Genomic DNA, 24870 nt, shown 5'->3' on the forward strand with positions numbered 1-24870 from the left:
AATATGCCTTTTATTCAAAGAAATAATAGATTTAAGACCCCTGTCCTTGGGGTATTAGGATCAGAAAGTCAATTTGTCAGAAAAGGGGCTCTAATTATTAATTTATGTTTATTTTAAAGACAGAGATCTCTAAAATGCCAGAGGGACCTCTGAGGCCAATATGAAGAGGCACTGATTACACTTCAGGCAAAAAATAAATAAGTAAAAACAAAACAAAACAAAACAAAAATACTAAGTCTGGATTTCTTTTAAATTTCTAAGCTGCCCCGGAGTCGTTTCTTACATAGTCATAAAACAACCTCATTGAGATGAATGTCTTTTATTATGAAAATCGCTGTTACATTACAGCCAACATTCCGAAACAGTATTTTTAATAAACATGTCTTGATTATAAAGTAGAGCAGAAATCATGATCCTTTTTTAAAATTGATTAACACCTGCTGATGTTAACGTAAATCTGGAGGACACTCCATATGCTCCCCACGGTGTGCAGGAGGTGAGATGAGGAAGAGCACCTGTGTTATTCAAAACAGCTCCTAGTGTTACTTGTACAGTGTAAACCAACCATTCACAATAGGACATAAAAAAAAAAAGGTGAAAGGCAAAACACTAAAATGTTGAGGTGTTACAATACTTTTGAGCTGGGAAAAGCCAAAGCTTGTTTCCTTCTTCTTCCCCTCTGTGAGTTCAGTGCGAGGTACAGGGAAGAAGCAGAACGCCAGGCCAGGGATGGATGCAGTCCCCTGCTTCGGAATTTCCCGGAATTTCGTCCTGCTCCAAAACACAGCCCACATGCACAAGCTCCTGGGGCTCTCATTCACGGGCCCCGAGATACAGCACTTGCACCCGGACGAGGGAGGGGCCCCAGCAGCTCGGGGTCAGTGTGTGAATTCCAGTGTGTTCACTCTGCGGCACTGAAAGGAATCCAAGAACAAAACTCCTACGTTCTTTCTAGTAGGGAGGCAGAAGACTCCTGTTTAGATGTTCCATGGTGGGGGTCGGGCTACGGTCGTCGCGGCATAGAACCTCTCCCATCATGAATACCCTGGTGGAAAAGCTTAGAAAAAGTTAAAACTGCAGTTCGAGAAGGTCCTCTTTCCCCTCCCTCAGCCAAGAAGCACGATGCACACGTGACTGCAAGGGACTCAGGAAGGCATAGTGTGGCGACTACAGTTTCAAGTACAATCGGCTCCTTGCAAAGGGTCTGGGGTAACCGCAGGCAAACCCGGAACTCAAAACAATTTATTAACTTCTTTAATGTAAGAAGCTATACTGGGAACTCTTCTTACAACTTCAGGTAGCTGGCATTCTCTTTACTGTAGGAAGGGATGTCCTCGTTTTCCGAACAGTAAATGTGTGATATCTGGGGGATTTAACATAGGCCAGGGACTGGTTTAATTGAATTTGATCTGCGTTCCAACCCTCTCTTTGAGTCATACAGTCTTTTTTTTTTTTTTCTGGGCGCAGGGCTATCATCATTAGTAAGGCTCAGAAATAACCACCAAAATAACACAACGTCCTAATTTCAACACCATTCGTTTTCGCCACTTCGGGAAGACGCCAGATGGTGCTAAAACTTCCTACAGATAATCCAGTTGGCAAGCTGCCGTGCAGCCTAGTTAAGCTTCTCACGCTGGATCTGGTAGTAACATGCCTGGAAAAAAAAGTTCAAAACCATTTAAAATTTACTTGTAAAGAAACCACATAAACACAGCAATGCACAGGAGACAAAAGAAAGGAAATGTCTGATTAATACCGAAAGCTCCAACAAAATCAGTTAGGTGCTTTATTTTTCCCTGCTTACTCCCAGTTCCCCTATCCACTGTCTCTTCGGCCTACTTGTAAATTTGTAGAGAGAGGATTTTGCACACTTTCTTCTACTTCTAAAATAAACAAGCTTTTTAGAAGCTGTTTAATATTCTTCACTAAGTAGAAATACCTTAATTGCTAAGGTATTTGTCCACTACTGAGTGGACATTTAGAATACGCTGAGCATTATAAAGTATACAAACAAGTGTAACTGGAATCATCTAGTATGTTTAGGAAACTACAAATCAAGAGTAAGCATCAGTGAGTCAGAATTTCCAGGAATGAATTTGGTTTTTTAAGATTTTATTTATTTGACAGAGGGAAAGAGAGAGAGAAAGAGAATGAATGACATGGGGGAAGGTCAGAGGGAGAAGCAGATTCCCCACTGAGCAGGTGCCTGATGCAGGACTCGATCCTGGAACTCTAGGATCATGACCTGAGCCGAGGGCAGTCACCCAACCAACTGAGCTCCCCAAATGTCCCAGGAATGAATTTTTGAGAAGCATTCCCAGGTGATCCTGAAAGTATCCAAGTTTGGAAGTTACTCACGCTACAAAGAACACCTCAGCCAAACCATGTATGTTTTCAATTCCTCAATTTCTTGGGATAAATCTCCAAGAGCCGGATTACTCAAGCCCCAAGAACATTTTTGATATTGATGATATCGATATTAACAACAGTTTTCTAAAAGGGTGACTGCTATTTAACCCAATATACCCAGCAATATGGGCACATTCCTGAATTCACTATACCCCTATACCAGCACTGGCTATAACTGGCTATAATTTTAAAAGATCCTTGCTATTTTAGTAGGCACAAAATGCCATCTTGCTTAAATCTGCAGTACTGTAATTTTCAGTAAGGTTGAACATTTTCCTACATATAAACGTATCAGTTGTTTCTCCCTTGCAGATATGTTGAGAGAAACTCTTCTTATAACATAAAAACTAAAAATTTAAGTTCTAGGTGGGCAATATTTCCCCCAGTTTCTCTACCTTTTTCAGTCTATTTAATGGAAAATGTTAGTGATATTTCAGCAGAAAAGTTCAAACAAACAACCCAAGCCCTAAACCTGACATTAAATTCTAGGATTTTTTTCTCATCTTAATTTGCCTGTCTCTCCTCTCTTCTTTTCTCTACACTTAAATTCTCCAAAGCATCTGCAACTAACAATGGAGGTGATATTACCCTGATTCCACCCTCCCTCCAAAACATTTAATAAGCTATCCCAATACATTAACCATTTATTAAATAATTCCTCTTTTCCATTTTTGTGTTTGATGTTTCCAATTTCACATGTGAAATTCTTATTGTAACACTGCCCTTGTGAGGGCTAGCCCTTCTGTTAGGGGTAATGTCCATTCTTGTGACAGTAACATACTATCTTAATTATTGTAATTTTCTATTTTACTAATTGGCAGAGGCAGTTTATTCTCCCTTTCTTTCAGGAGTGTTTATGCCATTTTCTATTTGTTGTTCTTCCAATATACTGCAGAAGTATTCTAAAATTCTAAGAAAAGTCAAGGCGAGGAAATACAATGACTTGCAACAATCCCTAGAGAGTACTCAGATTACAGAACCTCATCTGTAACACACTGGTTACAGTAAATTCATGGAGAAAAAAGATGCAATTCACATTCATTATATACGTACTGCCTTCTCTGTGTTACCTCATTTCTGTTAAATAGCTCTAGTGTTGGAGACTTTTTTGGATGCTACGAATCCTTTCTGCTTCTTTTCTAGAGTTAACATTTACATAGATGGTCTCTCGTTATAAGCATTTCTAACGATTTGCTTTATCAGTTTATAGGGAGGATTGGCTAATTTGCTTTAGTATTCTGAAGAATAACTAACTGATTCTACTTTTATTATATATTAAAATAATTAACAATATGTGCTCTAAAGGCATTTAATGTTTGCATTAAACCTCTGTATAAAGATGATAGTAATCACAGATTTATAATATGGTAAATTAAGGACAGACTTTAAGATAAAAAAAAATTAAATACTACCTATACTTACCTTCAGGGTGGTGAACATTATTCCCTGTTCCCCATGCTGAAGATATGGGTCCATTAGATCCTCAATGAGGTGTACTTCGGAGCCTAAATTCCTAATCCTGCCCCAGTGAGAAAAAGACACTGAATTATTTCTGTTAATATGTACGTCCTCCTTCTGAATATACATAAGGGAAAATGAACAGCTCACCACAGTGGAATGGGTAAGAGAAATGGCTCATCAATTCAGAAAAACACTTATTAAAATAACGAGTCCCTAATAATCAAGTCAGAAAAGGTTGGTCACCTGGCCCGTAGCACCACATATAAGAAAACAGGAAACAAGTCATCCATGGACCACAAGAAGTCTTCCTGAAGTGATGCCAGCACACTCTGAGAGATCTCTTCAAAAGTTTGCTGGATGACCTTAAGTTTGTCTGATGGGGTAAATGTTGTGCTGTTGTTATTAAAAAAAAAAAAAAATCCTGTAATTTTTCTTAATAGAACTGTTTAATATTAAATATTAATTGCTTGACAATAAGCCCTCCTGGGGCTTAGGTGTGTTAAGTTGCACACATGAGGCATAGTGAGTTGCTGGAAGGGATGACCACAGTAATCCCTCGGTTCTCTGAGAAAGGGCGCCTCCAACTCTCTATGGTTCACATGAAGAATTCACCGAATTGTAAGATCACCCCCTTTAACCATGCAGGACATTATTCTCCTAACACTTCTCTGAGTAATAAAGTTTGGTTCATTTCCATTTGACTAAAGATGTGATTACGTAGATACATTTTGGGGTAGGCGCTCTACCTCTTTTGAAAACACAATGACCTTGTAGAGTAAAAGGTAAGCCAAATGTCTCAAGAGAGCCTTTTCTGATCTCCAGGCTGAGTGTGACACCTTCTAGGAGTGAAGGGGGCATTTAGAACTTAGGTAAAGATAAGATCTCATTAGTATCTTAATAGACTATTCCTTTGGTTTGTGTGATTTTTCAACAAATCAGCAATTACCTGATCTGCTGTAGACATTCTACAGCTGAGGCAAAACAAGCATCTTTTGTAGTTGGCAAAACCTGCAAAAAAGAGAATTTATGAAGGTCAGAGAGGAAAGCTGTCTTCCACAGTAACAACAAAAATTAAATGACACTGGTAGCAAGGTGTGGTTCTTCAGTGAATAATTCATGCTTAGCTACCATTCTATCAAAGTAAAATGGAAATGTTTTATTATTTTCAATATCCCACATCAAAGAAAAACATATTTACTGAGGAAATTAAAATTTACTATAACTTACTATACCTTTTTACTTTCTCCAAGGATTGACAAGGTTGCAGGCCAGAATTTCCTACAACGGAATCCAGACACTGTTAGTGTAAGTTGTTACTTATGATAGTTTAATACCCATTAAAAAAAGCTGATGGCTATACTGCCTTCCCTGTCCCCATTTAAAATAACTGTTCCACAGATATAGTTTTAATAAACATTCCAGAAATAATTTAAGAGTTCCTATCATGTTCCTAAGGGATCTGTCAATGTACTACAATTCCCCCATACATTATGGATACTACCAAGTTAGCCAGTCCTTCCTTCACTCAGTTTTATTGTATTTTTACTGTCAAATTATCCTACTGAAAAAAATTCACCTTCTTTTTTTTTTTTTTTAAAGATTTTATTTATTTATTTGACAGAGATCACAAGTAGACGGAGAGGCAGGCAGAGAGAGAGAGAGAAGGAAGCAGGCCTCCTGCTGAGCAGAGAGCCCGATGCGGGACTCGATCCCAGGACCCTGAGATCACGACCTGAGCCGAAGGCAGCGGCCCTACCCACTGAGCCACCCAGGCGCCCCAAAAATTCACTTTCTGATTAAGGCTTGGTCATTTTTGATTGCACATATGCATAGTTACTGGGTGTGGGGTGACCAGCCTCATCACAGCACTAAGAAAATAGCATAATGTGTTCCCTTGGAATAACAAGAAACAATGCTCCACAACAAAGAGCACTTCTAAAACTTTTAAATTAGAAACTGGAGATGGGGAGGAAAGAAAGAGAAGGAAAGGAAGAATGTCAAAGACAAAATATAATGAATTTTTTCTGAAACTGTAAACGTATGTATTCTGTTTTAAGGACTGAAAATAGGATAGGTAAAATTTATATACACACACGTATTTTATATACACGCACACACACAAATACAACACACATTCAGAAGAATAACAAAGTTTTACACTCCACTCTAAAAATTCTCAAAAGTAAAGATTAAATATCACTATTTTGCTGAATAATAGATACGCAACTAAGGGAAGAAACTGCAAAGAGTATACTCCATTGGGTAGTAAAGTACCAAATTCTTGATAATGCTGTTTGCATTTTAAATTAAAACCACTTGATTCTAGTCCTAACTACTGTACTTACCTCTGTACCCCAAGGAAGCCCAGAAGAGCAATATCTGGCTGCTTATTCAGCCGCAGAACACATTCCCAGTAAATGTCCTCCTCGCGATCGTTATCCAGGGCATAGAGCATGAACAGTGGTGGGTAGAGCCGAGGCAGCAGTACAGGAAGCAATAGCCCAGAACTTGTTACCACATAACTACAAAACATTGGAGAAGCATTCATATTAAAATGGAATATAGGGACGCCTGGGTGGCTCAGCTGGTTAAGCAGCTGCCTTCGGCTCAGGTCATGATCCCAGCATCCTGGGATCGAGTCCCACATCCGGCTCCTTGCTCGGCGGGGAGCCTGCTTCTCCCTCTGCCTCTGCCTGCCATTCTGTCTGCCTGTGCTCGCTCGCTCTCCCTCTCTCTCTCTGACAAATAAATAAAATCTTAAAAAAAAAAAAATGGAATACAGAATCAAAGAGCTTCAGTTTCTAGAGCTGAAAGTAAAGATGGGACATTCGAGTAAAGACACAGTTGTAAGAGGGGTACCTGGGCGCCTTAGTCAGTTAAGGGTCGACTCAATTTTGGCTCAGGTCAGGATGTCAGGGTGGTGAAATTCAGCCTCGAGTCGGGCTCTGTGCTCAGCAGCGAGTCAGCTTAAGATTCTCTCTCCCCCAAGTCCTACTTTCTCTCTTTAAAAAAAAAAAGAAAGATATGGACATTGGAGAGGGTATGTGCTATGGTGAGTGCTGTGAAGTGTGTAAACCTGGCGATTCACAGACCTGTGCCCCTGGGGATAAAAATACATTATATGTTTATAAAAAAATTAAAAAAATTTAAAAATTTAAATTAAAAAACCTTACCTATATGGGCCCAGAATTTTATCTTGGACCAACTGTGAATACTTTTCATTAACTCAAAATCTAACTGAAAATCTAGTTGGCTCCATTTTGAAAATGATTCCCTGTGGTTATTCTAGATCAGCGTGACGTCACTTTGCTCAGCAGTCTTTGCACCCAGTCATCTGGGACTGTGCTTCCGTGGGGTTTGGCTAATACAATATAATACAGCCTAAAAGGGATCTAGCCCAAACACATTATTTTAAAAATAAGGAAACTGAGATCAAGAGAAAACTTTTCCATGGGATTCTTTGTTTGTATAGTTGGTTTTAAAATATTTTATTTATTTATTTGACAGACAGAGAGACAGGAAGAGAGGGAACATAAGCTGGGGGCGGGGAGCAGGAGGAGAAGCAGGCTTCCTGCTGAGCAGGGAGCCCAATCTGGGGCTTGATCCTAGGACCCTGGGAGCATGACCTGAGCCAAAGGCAGATGCTTTAGAATGAGACATCCAGGCGCCCCTCCTTGGGATTCTTTGGCTAGGACCACCCACCCTCTTCACTATCTCTACCCAACTCCATTTACCCTGGCTCTGGCGACTCGGATCTGGAGTCTGACTTGCCAGTGCAAAAGGATTTCCTTTCCGTTGGCAGAGGGACAGAGAGAGGAATTGTGCTGCCCTCTTCGGGAAGCTCAGGAAACAAGAATCTAAGGAATAACAGAAAATACGATTATAAAATGTTGTACCTCGAGAATGGTTAAAAGGAGTAAAATGCATTTTTATGCATTTCTATTATTTCATCTATTTAAAGGATCTATGCTATCAAACTTTAAATCAACTAAATTTTTTAGTTCCCTAAGATTCTTAACGGATTCTCTGTAATTACAGGATAAAATTAAGAGTGTAGCTAATGAATAATAATACCACTAAAAAAATCATGTGCTTTTTTTGTTCTCTGTCTGGTTATTAAAGAGTGAGAAATTCTTATTTCTGTGTTTTTCTTACTGGCAAATTTCATCTGAGGTCAATCTGTATTGACTCTTCAAGCAGAGACCATTATTCTCACAGCACAATTAGTTGGAAACTACTTAAATATTCAACACTAGGAAAAACTGAAAATCTAATCAATGTAAAATTTAAATTTTTTTTTTTTTTTTTTTTTTTTTAATTCAAGTTGCTGCGGCGTCTGTGTGGCTCAGTGGGTGAAATGGCTGACTCTTGGTTTAGGCTCCAGTCATGATCTTCGGGTCATGAGACGGAGCCCCACCTTGGGCTCGGCTCTGAGCGCAGAGTTGGCTTGTCCCTCTCCCTCCCCCACTGCCACTCGCCCTGCTCTCTCGCTCTCTCTCAATAAAATCTTTAAAATAAAAATTCAAGTTGCTAAAAAATATTTTTCCAAATTATCAAGATGATAGGTTACTGAGGATTTTTTCCCCTAAGTTTTCAATTTGCCCTAGATTTTATCTCTGACCTCTTATATGCAAATGGTGGGCTCTACTATAAACAAGGTCCTCTTTTAGACACAAACCTTGACTCTCTAAAGGGAGCTTGCAATCTTTTCTATTTTTGTAGACTTATACCTCACCCCTGTCTCTGCCCCTAATTTTATAGTTGGAAAAACTAAAACAAAAGTCAGAAAGCTTATCTTCATTATACTCATCTAAGTAATGTCAGAGCTGAAACACTCCCAGCCAGTGGTCTTTTAGAGGATTACACTGCCCCCTCAAAACTGAAGACAGTTCCAAATGCAGCTATCAATTTTGAAGTTAATAATATAAAGAAGTTTTCCTGGAAAATTCATAAATTTTTGCATAATGACCTCATTATAGTATTTACATGTTGGCTTAACCCCAGTAAAAGATCTTAAATTTCACAAGTTCAAATTTCCTACCTAAACTTTCTTTCCTAAGATATTCTATTTGCTTGCTTTCTCAACTCTTTTCAAGTCTCTGCTCAGATAGTACATTAGGCAGGTCTCCTGGACCTTCTATTTAAAACAGCAGCCTCTTACCTCCAGCCCCATCTTTTGCCACATTTACCATCCCATGACACACTACATATTTATTTAGTCTGTCCTGCTAGAATGGAAGCCTATGAGAACACACACAGTTCCCTGATGATTAGTGATGTTAGGCATTCTTTCAGGTATCTGGCGACCGTCTGTATCTCTCCTTTGGGAAATTGTCTATTCTGGTCCTGTGTCCATTTTAAATCAGATTATTAGTGGGTGTTTTTGTTGTTGTTGTTGTTGTTGTTTTAGTGTTGAGTAAGTTCTTTATATATTTTGGATATTAACCAAATCATTATCAGATATATCATTTGCCAATACCTTCTCCCACTCAGTAGGTTGCCTTTTTTGTTTTGTTGATGGTTTCTTTTCCTGTGTTTATTGCATAAAGTAAAAAACATGTTTTTTGTTGTTTAATCTATTTAAGAATTTAGCACAAAAACCATTTTCTTGATGAATAATTTCTTCAAGGAGGAGAAACTGTAATGATTCTTCACAAAGCTGTAAATCTCTAGACTCAGGACGAAGACACCTAAGCGTCAGCATAAAGCAGTGTTCCACAGCTTGCGGACTTCAGCGAGAAGGATCTCTTACCTCACCAGCTGGAAAATTCGCTTAAGGTAAGACTTGATCTCCTTCACAGCCTCCTGCAATAACCTACGATTGGCTCCCACACCCACGTATGTCATTCTGTAAACTGCAACCAGGGTCTCCACAAGCCTGCCCAGGGGGTGCAAAGGAGTGTCACAGGCCTGAACAGGAAGAGGATCACCGAAGTCAGTCAAGGACTAACAGCAGAAACAATCAACCAACAAATAATAAAACAATTTCATAAATGATAAACAACTTTCAAAACGGCAGGAGTCAGCTTTTGGATCGGGAAAATTCAAATACTTCAACTTTTCTGAAAGTGTTGAATCTACCCAAATAGGAGTTTCTAATCTTAATCAAAGAATCCTTTTGGCATCTTGGAAAATAGCTCTGGATATACTGATAAATATAATTAAGCTATAAACTTCACAAAAAAAAATTGCTCAAAGGTAACCTCTCCAATTTTTTTGTGAAGTTTATAGCTTAATTATATTTATATAATATGTATTATATATTGATATAATTACAACTACTTGACAGTTGATTATGCTCCAATATTGTCACTCTCCAGCTCCCTTGATTTCTCTTGATACTGCTTCCTGCAACCCCATATCAATGCACGTCATGCTTTAAAGTGTCGCTAATCTTATGAGGCTTGAGAAGGACACAAAGAGCATAACCATGGGGTGAGGGCAACATGAATTATTCAACCTCTAGTCTGCTCATGTTACTAACAAAAAGCCATTTTAAACTTTGACCCTTGTTCTCAAGAACTCCCTTGAGCACTTCACAAAACTTAAAAAAGTTCTATCATCATGATAGGACAATATTCATGTGGAAATGTGCTTTTAGTAGTCAGACAATTAACAAAGGGAATACCCAGAAAGCAAAGATAGGATCAGAGTACCAATAAGCTTGAGCGCACTGGAATGATACACTGTAGTAGCTGTGTCATTCATTCACAAGACCACTGTAATTTTGACTCTACCTTTATTAAATATTTCTTGATGTCATCATATTTCTCCACAGAGAAGGCCCCAACATGCTGAGGAATGAATTCCAAACTCTCCAGTGTCTGAGTCTGCGAACGACTTAATGTCTCTGGACTGTAAAAAAGCAAAAGAAAGCCCATTATGTATTTTATGTCAGAAAAACAAGGCAACTGTAATGTGCACATGAAACACTGTCATCAAATAAGGAGGAAATGGACTGTCCAACAGTGTTTGGCCCAAATGAGCTCATGACTGGTAACTGACCTCCTAGTAGATTTTTCTAACCATCATTCCAGTGTCATTTAATGTTACTTCATACCAACTACAATTAATTAATGAGGATTTTGCTTCAGTATCAATGATGGTGTCAGGAGGTACTATAATGTTAGCTTGAACAGAAAACTGGTGACGGACTTGTTAGGGACAAGAGAAAAATGGAAGAGAGAGAAAGTAGTGAGGAAAAACAAAAATATATGAAAGGGCGGGGTGCCTGGGTGGCTCAGTGGTTAAAGCCTCTGCCCTTGGCTCAGGTCATGATCCCAGGGTCCAGGGATTGAGCCTCGCATCGGGCTCTCTGCTCATCAGGGAGCCTGCTTCCCCCTCTTTCTCTCTGCCTGCCTCTCTGCCTACTTGTGATCTCTGTCAAATAAATAAATAAAATCTTTAAAAACAAAAACAAAAACACATGAAAGGGCAGAGGAAGAAGGGAAATGAGCTCAAGCAAGGAGATAATGAGGATGCTATAAGGGTGGTAAGGTAAGCACATAATGGGTAAAGGGAAGCTTTGGATGAAAAGGCCACGGTAAAACACATACTCAGTAATCAAGAGACATTTTTGGTAATGGTATTCTATTATTAGATTACAGCCAATTAGAAATGGTATGCAATCGTTGTTATTATCCTATTTTAGATAAACAAGCCCTCTGTGGTTGCAACATGTTTTATTATATAAAAGTTCATTCAGGGGCATCGTCTGGGTGGCTCAGTGATTAAGCATCTGCATTCGCCTCAGATCATGATCACAGGGTCCTGGGATCAAGCCCCACATTGGGCTGAGCAGGGAAGCCTGCTTCTCCCTCCCCTACTCCCCCTGCTGGTGTTACCTCCCTCGATGTGTCTCTGTCAAATAAATAAATAAAATCTTAAAAACAAAACAAAACAGTCCATTCACTCTCATCCTCAGAAACTCTCAACAACAGCTAACCAAGGTCAACCAGAGGACCAGAGTCTCAGCAGTTAGACAGACAGGCTCTAACGGTGAAGGCGGACCATCAGCCTCACACGCAGGGCAGAGTCCACAGCTTTCATGATCCTAAGAGTCTCCATTTCTTCTACTAATAGAAAGAATATAAGGCAAAAATCATGAACTTCATGAATGAAACACTATAATCTGTTCCTGTTTATCCCCAATATAGGAGGGACGATAAAAAAACAAACTTCTTTTTATACAGCAGGAATCATCAAGTTCTTTGGGTCCAAATGCCAAGCAGGGCTGTGGGAGTTTCCGGCCAAGTTAAAGAATAAGGAAATAGGCAGAAAAGCAGATGGAGGGAAAACAAAAAAGAAAAGGAGAACAAGGGAGAAAATAAGGAAAAGAAAGGAAGAAGAGGTATAGCTGTAATCTTGCTTTCAATACTGCAGAACTGTGGGGCCAATCCTCCTCCTGGTCTCCAGAGAATGCTGATGACAAACATGCAGGCTCGTAAATGGCAGTTGCCCTCCAGGTAGTGCCTCTTTTTTCCCAGTTGCTCTCCCGATTTTGTGTCTTTCAATTTGATTATGAGGTGTCTGTTCACGCATATCTTTCTTTGTGGATGCAGTTTGCTCAGCTTCTTGAATCAGCACATTTGCCTTTCACCAAATTTGAGAAGTTTTCTACCATTATCTCTTCAAGTATTTTTTTCATCCCCATAATTTTTCTCCTCTCCTTCTGGGATTCCAAGGACACAAACATTAGACTGTCAGGTCCTTAAAGCTCTGTTCCTTCTCCCCCCACCCCATGTATTTTCTCTCTGTTGTTCAGTTTGGATAATTTCTATTCATCTATTCTCAAGTTCACTGACTCTTCTGCTGTCATCTCTATTCTGCTACTGAGCTCACCCAGTGATTTTGATTATAAGATTTCTTAATTCTAAAAATGTGATTTGGTTCTTCTTTACTTCTTTTTCCTTGCTGATATTTCCAGTTTTAATAGATGTTTCAAGTGTGTTTGTGATTGCTCATTTGGGCATTTATATATTAGCTCCTTTAAAAAGTTCTTGTCATTATGTCAAAATTTATGTTGGGAAGTCATGGTATGTATTGACTGTCCTTCCCAAAATGAGGTGGTGGTTCTTTGATTGCCAAGTAGTTTTGGTTTATATTCTGGACATCTTTGAGTATCACGTTATGACACTTTAGGTCTTGTTTTTAATCCTATGAAGAATATTGACAGGCTAGGGAAGGGAGGGAAAAATAAAATAAGATGAAATCAGAAAGGAGACAAACCATAAAAGACTCTTAACTACAGAGAACAAACAGGGTTGCTGAAGGGGAGGTGCATGGGGGATGGGATAACTGCGTGATGGGTAATAAGGAGGGCACGTGATGTAATGAGCACTGGGTGTTATATGCAACTGCTGAATCTCTGAAACTACCAATATACTATATGTTAATTAAATTTAAATAAAATTTTAAAAAAGAATGTTGATAGGCATAATAAACATAGTAGACTTGAAACTATTATCTTTAGAAGGATTTGCTTCCTGAAAGTCCCCTAAAGCAACATGCAACATTCCCTAACTGGTCAGGGTATTTTGCTGTACACAAGAAGGCTAACAATGTGATTTATGGTGAATATCGGCTTTCCTTCGGGGACTGTGGAATCCTGACAGTTGCTAAGCACAGAGAGTTTATGTGACCAGCCCCCAATAAAAACCATAGGCACTGAGTCCCTAACGGGCTTCCCTGGGCAGAAAGACTGTATACATGTGTGGCTGAATTTTACTGCTGAGGACAGAGAGTGGGCTCTGTGGGACCCTTCAGATAGCAGTTCCCCTCCAGAAAAGTGCCTCTTTTTTCCCTAGCTGCTCTCCCGATTTTGTCTTTCAATTTGATTATGAGGTGTCTGTTCACGGATATCTTTTTTTAGGATGCAGTTTGCTCAGCTTCTTGAATCAGCACATTTGAATCAGCTTCTTGAATCAGCACTTTCATCAAATTTGAGAAGTTTTCAGCCATTATTTCTTCAAGCATTTTTTTCACCCCCAGAAGGAAGAGAGCATGGGAAGCTTGCACATGGATTCCTCCACACTCTGCCTGGGTCTCCTCTTACGATCCAGCTGTAGCTCCTCGCCGAGTTGCTGTAGGAACTCTTACATGGACGACTGAGTCTTGTGAGTCCCTCTAGTGGATCACTGGACATGTAGTTGATCTTGGAAACCTCTAAAACACCTGACATTTTTGTTTCAGCCTTCTGTGGGCCGTGGTTTCCATGTCAGTTCACTTCTCAAAGCCTCTGCAGTCCTGCTTAGGTCTGTCTGTGAGCATGCCACTCAGTGGGCAGTAGTCTGGGACCTGGGTGGAAATCTACCTATTAGTTCAGTTCTCAAAGTGTTTGGTGTGCTAATTAGGACCAAATCCACACAAAGCAGGTGTAGGGTGAATCCCGGAGTTCATAAACAACCTTACAGAGTTGCTTTCTCGAGCTCTTTGCTCTCCGTTACCTCCCCTGCATTTTCTGAGCCCCTATTAGATCCTCAGGCCGGAAAATGCCCACTTCTGTGAATGTACCACATTGAGGGCGAAGCGGTGGGAGGACAGAGAGCGAGGCCAAAAAAACGGTGGGATTTGGCCATGACTATTGGACCTGGGGATCCACTAACAGAGGAAGAAGTTTCTTCTCCCCCAAGAGTTTTTCCTGTTCCTGGCTACTCTACAAATGCCATTGCCATCCCTGCCACAGAAGTACCTAGAGGCTGGAGCCTGAGAAAATGAAGGAAAAAGAGAGAAAGAACACAGTGTGTCTCCTCCATTTCATCTGAGCTTTAAGAGTCTCTTTTTTGCATCTTGAGCCAGGAGCAGAAGGTTATTTCTGGAGCTATGTGTATACACGACAGTGCTTACGCCAAGGTTTCAGGTTACACTGAATTCAGGCTGAGGGATACTGAAGTTAAAAAATTCACAACTAAAACAAAAACAACAACAACTAGTAACTGGTTCGATGGTACTTGGAATTCAGGTGTTTTTCCTCAATACACTGGCTGATATTTTCTTTGCAGAACAGCTGTCCGTGTATTCTACCTGGTTTTATAGTTAAGTTCAGCAGAAGATAAAGGGAGGTGTATTGTATCTATACTACCAGAAAGAGAAAAACATCACTGACTTTAAAATTGTATTTTGAAGTTAAATATGACAAGGCTCGCCTACTTTTTAACTTTCAACTTCCTCTAACACGCTTCCGGGCAGGCATTCACTCACCTGTCTCTGTGTTGGCGTCGACTGGTGGTCAGGGCCACAGCAATATTGTCCCAGGCTTTCCAGACTTCCCCTTGGCCTGGGTTCTCACAGCCCAGTTGATGCCAACATTCATCAAATACCGCTTTCCACTTTTCATCAGCTGACACTGCCAGGTTTCCCAGCTTTCTGCTAATAAAGTCACATCAAGCTTTTATTAATCACTTCTTTTGTGAAAAATTCTGAAGAACAGAAACTTTCTCATATACAACTGGGGATGCTTCTGCAACAAATCCGCCGAAACTGGCAGTGGTTCGATTTTATAAACACTGAATGGAAATTTTAAAGGAACGATTTTTAGCTACTTAATGTTTATTAGGTACTAAAGTGGATAAATGGTTAAGTACAAAGCACATCAGAACGGACGGACTCCTTTGCTGTCTACATTTCCACATAATTGATTTTGTAAAATTGATTTCTGTTAAAACAAGGACTTCTATGCTTTGTCCATCTCATAATGAGAACTGTAAAATGCATTATACAATACTGGGTTCTAAAAATATATCAAGCACCATCAGAACAAAGAATAGGAGAAGCTACCAAAATACAAAAACAAAGCTAATGCTGGAATCAATAAAGGAGAATAGATACGTGCCAAAAACATGGAGGCAGAACATAATACACTTAGAGATATAGATCTTGTTTTCTTCCCCACATGTGCAAAGTATATATAGGCTATATATAGGCTTGGCCTTTACTTTTCAAAATCAAGCTGTGTAGGGATTCCATTTAAGAATGCTCTCTTTTAATCAGTTTGGGTATCTGCACCATTAGCAGTAAAATTAATCCCACACACAGAACTTTTATTTTAAACATCTATGCTCTGAGGCTATAATCTTAACCAAGACTATAGATTCTGTTATAACGGTAGCAGTTGGCAATACAAGGAAGTTACACTTTGTTAAAAATTCTTCTGCCTTAAAAAAAAAAAAAATTGTTCTGTAATTAAAATATTAACCAGCTTTGATAAAAGCAGACAACTCAAAAACACTTAATGATCAATCCACAATTAACACCAGTTACTCACAAAACTTTGGGTCTGTCTTTATCACTCTCATAGAGACTAGGCTTGAAGTAGGTTCCAGTGATTTTTATCCCAGATCCCCATTCTCCACTAAAATAACCTTCAATATAATCTCCATTTGGCATAGTCAGTGTTCCCTAGGTAAAGTTAAAGAAAATGTCAAATTTAGAAGAATTTCCAATTTAAAAATCAAAAGAAAAAAAAAACACCAAATAGTTAACGTTTTCCCTTAATTCTACGGTCCCCAGTACTCTAAAAAAAAAAAAAAAAAAAAAAAAAAAGTATGTGTACATGCATGTGTAAAAAGACTGTATGAAAATAATCCATGGGTAAAAGAAAAAAAAATCACTGAAAAAACAGATAAAATATTTTGAGCTGAATGAAATAAATGAACACAAAACTTCCCAAATTGCCCAAAGACAAATTTAAAGCAATAAATGTCTATTTAGAAAATAAGAAAGCCTTCAAATCAGTAATCTAAAATTCCACCTTGGGTCCCTGGGTGGCTCAGTTGGTTAAGCATCTGCCTTCAGCTCAGGTCATGATCCCAGGATCCTGGGATCGAGCCCTCCATCGGGCTCCTTGCTCAGCAGGAAGTCTGCTTCTCTTTCTCCCTCTGCCTCTACCTCTCTCTCTCCACAACCCCAGCCTGTGCTCTCTCTCCCTCTCACTCACTCTTTAATAAATAAATAAAATCTCTTTGGAAGGGGAGGTGAACCATGAGAGACTATGGACTCTGAAAAACGATCTGAGAATTTTGAAGGGGTGGGGGGGTGGGAGGTTGGGGGCACCAGGTGGTGGGTATTGTAGAGGGCACGGATTGCATGGAGCACTGGGTGTGGTGCAAAAATAATGAATACTGTTATGCTGAAAAAATTTTAAAAATAAATAAATAAATAAATAAAATCTCTAAAAAAAAATTCCACCTTACAGAATTAGAAAAAGAGGAGCAAATAAATCCAAAACAAGAAGGAAGAAGATAATAAACAATAGAGCAGAAATCAATGAGATTTTTAAAAAGAAAAATCAATGAAACTGAAATTTGCTTCTTTGAAAAGATACACAAAATTGCCATTAACTAGATTAATTTAAAAAAAAAAAAAAGACATGAAATTCCAAAATCAAGAATGAAACAGGGGGTACTACAGTAGTCTTACAGAAATTAAAAAGGTCAAGGGAATACTAAGAGAACAACTTTATGCCAACAAATCTGATAACTTTGATACAACAGAAAAATTTCTAGAAAGAACCAAATTACCGAACTGACTTGAGAAGATGTGGAAAATATGAATAGAAGGAAATTGAATTAAAAACTAAAAATAGTCTCACAAAATAATGCTCAAGACCAGATGATTTCATTTGGTCTCAAAAACATTCAAAGAAGAAATAATACCAAGACTTCACGAGCTCTTTTAGAAAACAAAGTAGAAGGGAACCTTTCCCAATGCATTCTATGGTGCTAGTTTTACCAAAGACAGACAAAGACATCATCAGAAAAGAAAACTATAGATCATTATCTCTCATAAATATAGATATAAAAATCTTCAACAAAATACTAGCATTAAACCCAGCAAAATATACAATTATACATCATGACCAACTATGATTTATCCCAGAAAAGCAATAAATATAATACACCATATTAATAAAGGACAAACATCACATGATCGATCTCAACAGACACAGAAAAAGCTTTCTGAGAAAATCCGAGATGTATTCATGACAAAAACTCTCAACAAACTAGGAACAGAACTATCTCAATCTGATTAATCTACAAAAAAATCTTTAGCTAACATCATACTTAATGGTGAAAGATTTAATGCTTTTCTTCTAAAACAGGAAACAAGGCAAGGATATCCACTTTTACCACTTCTCTTCAACATTTTACTGAAGAACCTAGCCAGTGTAATCAGACCAAACAAAACAAAACAAATCCTCCATATTGCAAAGGAAAAAGTAAAACTGTTTTTAAGTCAACATGATCCTGTATAAAAGAATTCCTAAGAAACACACACACACTTCACACCAAACTCCTAGTAGATAAATGAGTTCAGCAAGGTTTCAGGATACAAGAACAAAATATATAAATCAATTTTATTTTTATATAATAGCAATGAATAATCCAAAAATAAAATTAAAAACCAACTCTCTTTACAATAGCATTAAAAAGAATACTTAGGGGGGGTGCCTGAGTGGCTCAGTGGGTTAAAGCCTCTGCCTTCGGCTCAGGTCATGTTCCCAGGGTTCTGGAATCGAGCCCCACATTGGGCCCTCTGCTCAGAGGAGAGCCTGCTTCCCTTCCTCTCTCTCTGCCTGCCTCTCTGCCTACTTGTGATCTGTCTGTCAAATAAACAAATAAAATCTTAAAAAAAAAATAGAACACTTAGGGAAAAAATTAATCAAACCAATGCAAGAGATACACACTGAAAACTACAAAATATTGCTGACAAAAAAATTAAAGATCTAAATAAAACATATCCCATGTTCATGGATTGGAAGATTCCATAGTATTAAAAACAGCAATTCTCCTGAAATTGATCCACAGATTCAACACAATCCCTCTCAAACTCTTAGTAGGCTTTATTGCAAATATTAAGAAACCAGTCCTAAAATTAATATGGAAAGGCTAAAGATCCAGAATAGCCAAAAACATTTTTAAAAATAACAAAGTTGGAAGACTTACATTTCCTGATTTCATAATTTACTAGAAATCTATAGTAATCAAGGTACTGTATTGTATTGGCACAGTAAGAGATAAGTAGATCACTGGAATATAATTCAAGAGTCCAAAAAAAAAAAAAAAAACACTCCACACATTTTATGGAGCTTAATTTCAAAAAAGGTGTCAAGAAAATTCAATGGGAAAAGTTGCTGAGGCAACTGGATACCCACATGCAAAAAGAACAATTTTGATATTTAGCCCACACCATACACAAAAGTAACTCAAGATGAATTATAGACCTAAATATAGAACTATTAGAAGAAAATCTTTTTTTTTTTCTTCCTGCATGCAAGCAGTGGAGGGATAGAAGGAGACAGAGAGGGAGAGAGAATCTCGAGCAGACTCCGCACTGAGCATGCGGAGCCCAACACAGGGCTTGATCTCATGACCCTGATATCATGACCTGAGCCAAAACCAAGAGTTGAACACTTACCCAGCTGAGCCACTCAGGCGCCCCGAGAAGAAAATCTTAATAATCTTGAGTTAGGCAAAGATTTTTTAGACATGACATCCAAAGCCTGATTCATAAAAATTTCCTGATATACTGGCCTTCATTAAAAAGTTTTGTGCTTCAAAAGGCACTAATAAGAAAATAAAAGGAAAGCCATAGACTGTAAGAATTTGTGAATCCTATAGCTGATATAGGACTTATATCCAGAATATATAAAAAGCCCTTACAATTCAATAAGATTATAAAAACCCTTAAAATTCAATAAGACTATAAAAAGACTATATAAGCAAATTCTTAGAATGTCAAAATATTTGAAGAAGTGTTTCACCAAAGATGATACAGGAATCACTAATAAGAACATGACAGTATGCTCTACATCATTAGTCATTAGGAAAATGTAAATCCAAACCATGAAATAGCATTTCACACCTACTAGAATTGTAGGAAGAAAAAAATAAACAACAACAAAATAAAAAATACTGGCAAAGATGTGGGGAAATTAGATTCCTCATAAATTGATGATGAGAATTTAAAATGATGTAGCCATTCTGGAAAATAGTTGGCAGCTTCTTGATATGTTAAATATCAATTTACCATACGACCCAGCAATTCCATTCCTAAATATTTTCCCAAGAGAAACGAAAACATATGCTCCAACAAGAAGTTGTATTCAAATGTTTATAGCAATATTATTCCTAATAGCCTGAGAAATACAGACAAATACAGAAAAATATAGAGATATAGAGAAATAGAGAAATAATCCCATGCCCATCAGCTGGTGAAGGGATAAACAAAATGTGACTTTAGAATACTACTCAGCAATAAAAAGGAATGAACTGCTATATAGGCTACAATATGGAAAAATCTCAAAAACATTATTCCAAGTGTAGGAAGACACAAAGAAGAGCCCACATATTGCCTGATTCCACTAAAGGACAGACCTGAAAAGACAAATCTACGGGGTTACAAAGTCCACTAGAGGTTGTCTGGGACTGCTGGTAGAAACAGACAGTGACTGAAAATGAACAGGAGATGGTGACAGAAATCTTTTTGGATAATGTGAAAGGATCTAAAATTGGATTGTGGTGATAGCTGTACAACTCTATATTTACTAAAAGTCACTGAAACGTATTCTTAAAACAGGTGAATTTTATGGTAAGGTAGACTTTTTTTAAAGTCAAAGAAAAATTAGTAGAAGATTATATTAGAGGAAGAAGAAAGTTAGTTTCCAACCTTTCCACTAAGAGTCCAGTCATCTGAAAATTCTCCCTCATATATAGTATCATCTTCGGAAAGTAAAACCCCATTTCCCTATGAGAAGAAACAAAACAAAAATCACAACGGACAAAATGCAAAGTAACTTAGAGTTCTTAAAAGTAAGAACTCTAAAAGTAACTTAGAGTTCTAAGTTACTTAGAACTCTAAACTTAGAACTCTAAAACTAACTTAGAGTTCTAACTCAAAGAACTTAAGAGTTCATACAGCCATATCCCCCAAAGCCTTAAATAATCTTAAAAGACAAGAAAAATACTACCAAGAAGGTAGAACATTAATAAAATGATTATTTAAAAGTTAAGGGCATGGGAGTTTTAAAAAGTCAATAACTATAAGCAAAGTATTCTACTACTCACCATCATTTTATTAAGGTGAAAGTTGCCTTCATAGTATAATCCAAACTGGGTAACTACCACACCATTCCCTTGACATACGTCGTCTTGCCACATTCCCATATACTTTTCCCCCCTATATAGAAATAGAAAAGAAATGAAATGAAAAACTGATAAGGATGAGATAAAAAAAAAAAACCAATTATAACATGGAAGATTCCAAGCATCACCCCTTCGTTAGTATCTGTTCCATTTTTCTGATTAAAGTGTTTAACTCTGTGTCTCCTCAAACATGGAACAATGTAGTACAAAGACGTCTTACTCAGAGTAACGTTCTCTCAGGAATTTAATAATATAGTCTACCTGACATAGGTTTGCATATATTCCATGTATGTCCTTCATAATTGAAAAAAGGAATGCCAAGAATTCAACTCAAAATAATTCAAAATGTAATACACAGGCTCAAATACATGCATACTTTTTAAACTCCAAAACTTACTAACCTTAAAAAAATAAATGAGGTTTATCATATAAGAAGTCTCATTCTTCACAAACTCAAACTCAGGGAAATCTTACTAATCTCCACTAAAAAAACAAAGTAGGTATGAAGTGCTTGTTAAATAATCATGGAGTTTAGTAATAACATCTAAATTTTAAAACCCCACATTATAAAAATAACATGAAGGGGAAAGAAGTATATATTAAGTCCAAAAGTAAATCAGGCTAAATCAAATATGGAGGCAAAAGAAATACACTCCTCCCCAAGGTTTAGTTAATTGAATTTAAGCTTGATTGCTGGGTTGCTAGCATGGTAACAAGTCCCTGACCTAAAGAAAGACCTAAGCAGAAAGGTGTTTGGATGCCATCCTATGACCCCAAAAGGGAATTTCCATTGGTTGCCTCTGACCTTTTACTCCTATTATCTACAGATTGTTTTAAAGGTTTTTCTTTTTATAATATTTAAAGATTTGGTAACCTCCGTAACACTAAAAGCTTTGTACATGTGGAGCTTTAGGAAAATGGCACCAAGGTTAATTTTGAAAGATCTTGATCTTGTAAAGAAGTAACCAATTATCTGGTTTATAAGCAAATGGATAAAATGATGCCTGACAACTGTGTTGTCTTACTGAAAAATGTCTCAATACTGTCTAATTAAGATCTTAGCTGAGCCTTCATAAAAGCATCGCTGTTACTGGGAAGTACAGGAATTTTATCCTCTATCACTCAATGTTGAGATTAGAAGTAGAATACTGTACCTAGTGATATCATCAAAGACACCATATCCTGCTTTCTTATCCATTACCCACTGGCCAATGAACATGCTGGGAGAAGAGGAAGTCAATTTTCCACTTCTCAGGAGACCATGACCATGACGCATGTTATCTTGAAAACAGCCTTCAAACACTTCACCAGAGGCATAACTGTGGTTACAAAGAATGGATAAAGATCACAAAAACACTGAATTCTGATGCTCATTTTTACAAAGTTTAGGAAATTCAAAATTATACTCATGTCCCACTGGTAGCTGTAATTATTTATTTATATGATTATTTTTCACCAATCAAAATTTTTCATATTTGAATGAATGAGGCTTAGAAATTAGACATCATGGATGGTATTCCGTGTTAACACAGGGGAAAACGTGTATTTTTTTAAAATATTTTATTTATTTATTAGAGAGTGAGAGAGAGCATAAGAGGGGAGAAGGTCAAAGGGAGAAGCAGACTCCTTGTGGAGCTGGAAGCCCAATGCGGAACTCGATCCAGGGACTCTGGGATCACGACCTGAGCCAAACGCAGTTGCTTAACCAACTGAGCGACAGAGGTACCCAGAAAAATTGCATTAATCCCTCACGGGAAAATTAAATAATGAGTAATCTCTGAAAGAATGATAGGCTTTGTCCATGTTAGAGTTGTTTAATAAATATAAGATAAATTTAAAAGGAAGACATTTAGCAGATTTTATGATAAAGTAAGGTTTCTAAGGTTTATACAGTTTTGTAGAAAACTAAAAAATAACCTAATATTTTCATCTTGTGATAGATAAGAAGTTACCTTTATAAGATTTTTTAAACAGTTTCAGTCATAAAAAGAATAAATAAAATTTACTTACTTCTTGGAAATTCTGGCTACACAAACATTTAAGTCTAAATGAGTCTTTGAAAAAGCAACACCAGCCCAACAACCTTTCCAATGTTATTACCTATAGACTCCTTGACCACACATTTTTCCTTCTTTCCAATGGCCCACATAATGGTCTTCTTTGTTCAATGCTTTGTTTGGGATTCTGTATTCTCCGTATCTATCGCAGAGGGTAAAAAAGGATCAAACGATACATTTGGGACATATTGACCTTTTCTACAGATGTACTTGTAAACATTTTAACAAGGAGAAAAGGAAAAAGAACTACCTATGGCGGAAAGGGGTAAATGAGATTTTGGTTTAAAATGTATCTATTATGATACCAAACTACCTGCAAGTTTAAAGGAATGAGGACTCAATCCCACTACACAGAGACATGTTTCAGCCTAACTCCAGTGAAAAACAGAAAACCTATGTCCTAAGCCTTTCTGCTACTAAGGAGCCACATCACCTTGGATAAGCACAGATACCCACCTCCCTCATCCATGCATTGTGGGGGGGGGGGGGGATGTAAATGAGATTATCTAAAGTCTCCTTTCATTGCAAAATTCCATTAAAAGGAGACTAAAAGACATTATAAAAATTTACATCATCACACACAAAAATCTATCCAATTTGTATAGTAATCTTTTTCATATAGTAAAGTAAATTACTTTTCTTACATAATATAAAATACTTCACTGCCATAATTTATTGTGCAAATATTTTGTGTTAGAAAACATGACAAGCTTATACAAAAATAATGTCACTTAAGTAGCATTAGGATAATACATCATGTAGAAGATCTCTCCTTTAGCATATCCCAGAAATTAAAGATGACTTAAAATTACTGAAAGGAAAAAAAAGTATAACTACTGAAAGGAAAATCTGTCTATGCCTTTGTATAAAGGGCACTACTATCTCAACAGTTCCCCATCAATATTACCCAGGTTCTCAGTCTTCACCATTGAGAAATGGACAGATGACAGTCCCACTTTAACATACAGAAGGGCTGTGTCACTTGAGGTCACAAGGCTATCAAGGTAAATGATTCACTCCAGGTAAACCAAGGCTGCTTCCTACATTCTAAGCCCTCTTATGATCACACACCCACATTGTAAGCCCTAGTACACTGCATGCATTTCTAAAAAACAAAACAAAAATCTATTTGTTTTGAAAATAACTCCTAATACATTAACAGTATCATCAGTGAGCTAAAGCTGAATTCACTCTTATGTTTTATACAATCTTCTTACCCATCTTCCAAGCCATTCCTGAACATGCCAGAATACATCTTCCCATCTGGCCACTTCAAAACCCCTCTGGAAAGCATAAGCAAAAAATAATACACATCAATGAATGTTTCAGAGAACCGATACTTTTTCAGTATCGAATCAGGCTATCATCCCTTCACCCCACGCATAAATCTTAAAGGTTTTCACCTGCCATGAGGCTTCCCTGAAAGCCAGCGTCCATCATAGGTCGCATCCTTCAGGCGAGGATCCTTGTAGAAAGTGTATTTGGCACTGCGTGAGATGGGTGGTTCCTGCCTCTGAATACCGCTGCCACTTCCGTAAGGGGGAAGATCAGATGTTCCCCTCAAAGCCTGATCCACAGCTTGGCTTATAGCCCGTAGCCACTTAGTCTAGGAACAAAAAAGTAAGTGTCAATAAGCTTAAGGCAATAACTCATTCAAGCACTGCTTTAAATCCTCATAGCTCTCCTTGCTGGGAATAATTTTTCCGTCTCCTAATGCTTTTCTTATTGAGTAATCCTGATTGGTTCTTGGAATTCACTGCTGGATGTTTCAAATTAAGTCACATTAAAAAACAAAAAAACAA

The 24870-nt window shown here is 37.7% G+C and overlaps 1 protein-coding gene across 5 annotated transcripts in view; it reads right to left on the reverse strand.

Moving 5' to 3' along the window:
- Window positions 1-303: 303 nt before the first annotated feature.
- The window catches only part of ALS2 (alsin Rho guanine nucleotide exchange factor ALS2), a 76260-nt gene continuing 51693 nt past the window's right edge, over window positions 304-24870 (reverse strand). For 3 of the 5 annotated variants that reach the window (XM_047721117.1, XM_047721119.1, XM_047721118.1), the window contains 17 exons: window positions 24472-24674; window positions 24286-24351; window positions 23112-23210; window positions 22166-22330; window positions 20934-21045; window positions 20536-20613; window positions 16133-16266; window positions 15070-15237; window positions 10608-10725; window positions 9623-9780; window positions 7605-7727; window positions 6216-6392; window positions 5103-5148; window positions 4817-4878; window positions 4114-4263; window positions 3832-3928; window positions 304-1654 (listed from right to left, as the gene is read on the reverse strand). In XM_047721117.1, the coding sequence (XP_047577073.1) occupies window positions 1616-1654; window positions 3832-3928; window positions 4114-4263; window positions 4817-4878; window positions 5103-5148; window positions 6216-6392; window positions 7605-7727; window positions 9623-9780; window positions 10608-10725; window positions 15070-15237; window positions 16133-16266; window positions 20536-20613; window positions 20934-21045; window positions 22166-22330; window positions 23112-23210; window positions 24286-24351; window positions 24472-24674 (1995 nt within the window). In that variant the 3' untranslated portion in view covers window positions 304-1615. The remainder of the gene's footprint in view (window positions 1655-3831; window positions 3929-4113; window positions 4264-4816; window positions 4879-5102; window positions 5149-6215; window positions 6393-7604; window positions 7728-9622; window positions 9781-10607; window positions 10726-15069; window positions 15238-16132; window positions 16267-20535; window positions 20614-20933; window positions 21046-22165; window positions 22331-23111; window positions 23211-24285; window positions 24352-24471; window positions 24675-24870) is intronic. The other 2 variants (XM_047721120.1, XM_047721121.1) reach the window with 2 other exon arrangements.

Source organism: Lutra lutra, chromosome 3 (genome assembly GCF_902655055.1).
Source record: "Lutra lutra chromosome 3, mLutLut1.2, whole genome shotgun sequence".
Taxonomy (NCBI): domain Eukaryota; kingdom Metazoa; phylum Chordata; class Mammalia; order Carnivora; family Mustelidae; genus Lutra; species Lutra lutra.